This window comes from Platichthys flesus, chromosome 24 (assembly GCF_949316205.1).
Source record: "Platichthys flesus chromosome 24, fPlaFle2.1, whole genome shotgun sequence".
NCBI classification, from domain to species: Eukaryota; Metazoa; Chordata; class Actinopteri; order Pleuronectiformes; family Pleuronectidae; genus Platichthys; species Platichthys flesus.
The window spans coordinates 4,985,367-4,987,238 of NC_084968.1; the positions used below are offsets into that span (position 1 = coordinate 4,985,367).

The 1,872-nt window shown below is 40.9% G+C and overlaps 1 protein-coding gene across 1 annotated transcript; it reads right to left on the reverse strand.

Annotated features, from left to right (window-relative positions):
* Positions 1-244: 244 nt before the first annotated feature.
* Positions 245-1,872, reverse strand: LOC133950343 (interferon-induced very large GTPase 1-like). The gene has a single exon (XM_062384601.1). The coding sequence runs from the start codon at positions 1,688-1,690 to the stop codon at positions 560-562; it is 1,131 nt and encodes a 376-aa protein (XP_062240585.1). The 5' UTR covers positions 1,691-1,872; the 3' UTR covers positions 245-559.

Below are 1,872 nucleotides of genomic sequence, written 5' to 3' on the forward strand. Positions count from 1 at the left end.
AGTCAGTACAGTTACACAGAAGTGTTTCAAATAACATATTAGAGTGAATTAACTTCACTAAACCTGAATGGTGTGAATATCAACAGACGCAGCTTTTCTACTTAAACACACTCTCAGCTAGTCCTTGAAACAGGCTAGCAACTGGTGTTACATCAAAACAATGCACTGCTATCCAAGCGTGCAACTACCTTATCCATTGGCATTAGCATTAACATCGATACATTGATATAAAGCTCTGAAGCACATATGGAACAATAGAACATAAGCTCTGCCTGTTAGTTGGTGTTTTATTCTATCTATCATGTTTTATCTAACATGCTACACTCAACACGAGCCCCACGTCCTTCTCAGTCGAGATACTAACAAAAAGCAGCTGATTCGTAATGACACATGGAAACTGTTAATGTCCTCGGGCTGTCCTGAGCTGTTACGTACCAAGGAAAATCCGTTTGCCGGTGTTTTCAGGAGGAAATCCCGAGCGGAAGTTGTGTCACAATGACTAGTGCCAACAAAGGGGATTAATCAGGTGCACTTCTCTCATCAGACAGCATGTTGACTCTCAGTTCATGTTAAATGAATCTTTGAGACTCTGTTGGGCCTGCAGACGTGTGATATCTTTCCAGGTTGTAGGAATATCAGCAGGCTTTGCACTATGTTCTTTTGCAAACTCCTCATTGAACGTTGCCATTACATATTTCCAGTAGTCTGATGCCTCGTAACTTCCATCTGCAGGAATGTTCCAGTCTGAGAAGATTTCTTTGTATCTTTTGTAAAAGATCATTTCACCTTTAGTAGCATCACAGATAAATTGCCTGTCACTCACCACAGATGACGAGCATATGTTAGTGACTAGTTTTTGTGTATTTATCCGCCTGTATCCATTCAGACCCTGTGGCCTATGCAGTGGAGCCTCGTGCACAGAATGGTTACCACCTCCGGACACACAGGCCACTGCACAGAAGGGACACTGTTTACCACATCCAATCACTTGTGTGAAAAGCTCATTCTGGGGCTTGACATCAAGATGGTTAAGTATACTCTGGATGTCTCTTTTTTTAAACTCTTGCTTTAGAGCTTTTACCATTTTATTCACAAACTCTGTGAACCAGTGAGCAAACTGTTCCTGGTTTGCTTTGTTCAGCATCATGAAATCACCAAGTGCATCCTGGGAAATGACCAGTGTATCACCAAGTTCCTGACAGAAGTTGTTAATGAATGTTTTCAAGTCAGTACTTGTTTTCTTTGTGGCCTTGTGGATTGCAGCCTTTATGCTGCTGATACTTGAGTCAAGATGCTGATCCACTAGCTCAAACATCTTAGAATCTTTTGATAAGTGTTTCACTGTTTGGTCGAGTATCCACTTCTTTACATAAACCTCATATGAGCGAATGTACCTTACGTACTCACTAAAGTTGTGGTTTGAGAGCAAATCCAGTAAAATGTCATACTGGGAGTAGACTCTTGCAATGAACTGTGATTGTTTCCTCATTTCATGAAGGATATCAGGACCCACTTTACTGTAGACAAAGTTTTCAACTGCAGGCTTCAAACATTGTTTGGTGAATTCTTCTGCCTTCTTCTGGCTCTGGTCTCGTTGATTGAACACATCTTTAAAACTATCACAAAACATTTCTTTGTTTTTTTTCAGGCATGAGTGAGGGTCATTCTCCTTTAGGAAATCCTCGTGCATTTTTTGAAAGTCTCTGGCTGCAATGCCACAGATGTGCTGTTTTAGAGAAACTTAAAACTTAGTGCCTACTGTTATATCCTGATTCTTTTGTAGCCTCTCATCAATTATGCGAAGGATCTCCTGGATGTAGGCATCGGAGTAGTCTTTAGTTTGTATTGCATCTGCTTCATGTGCCTCTGCTT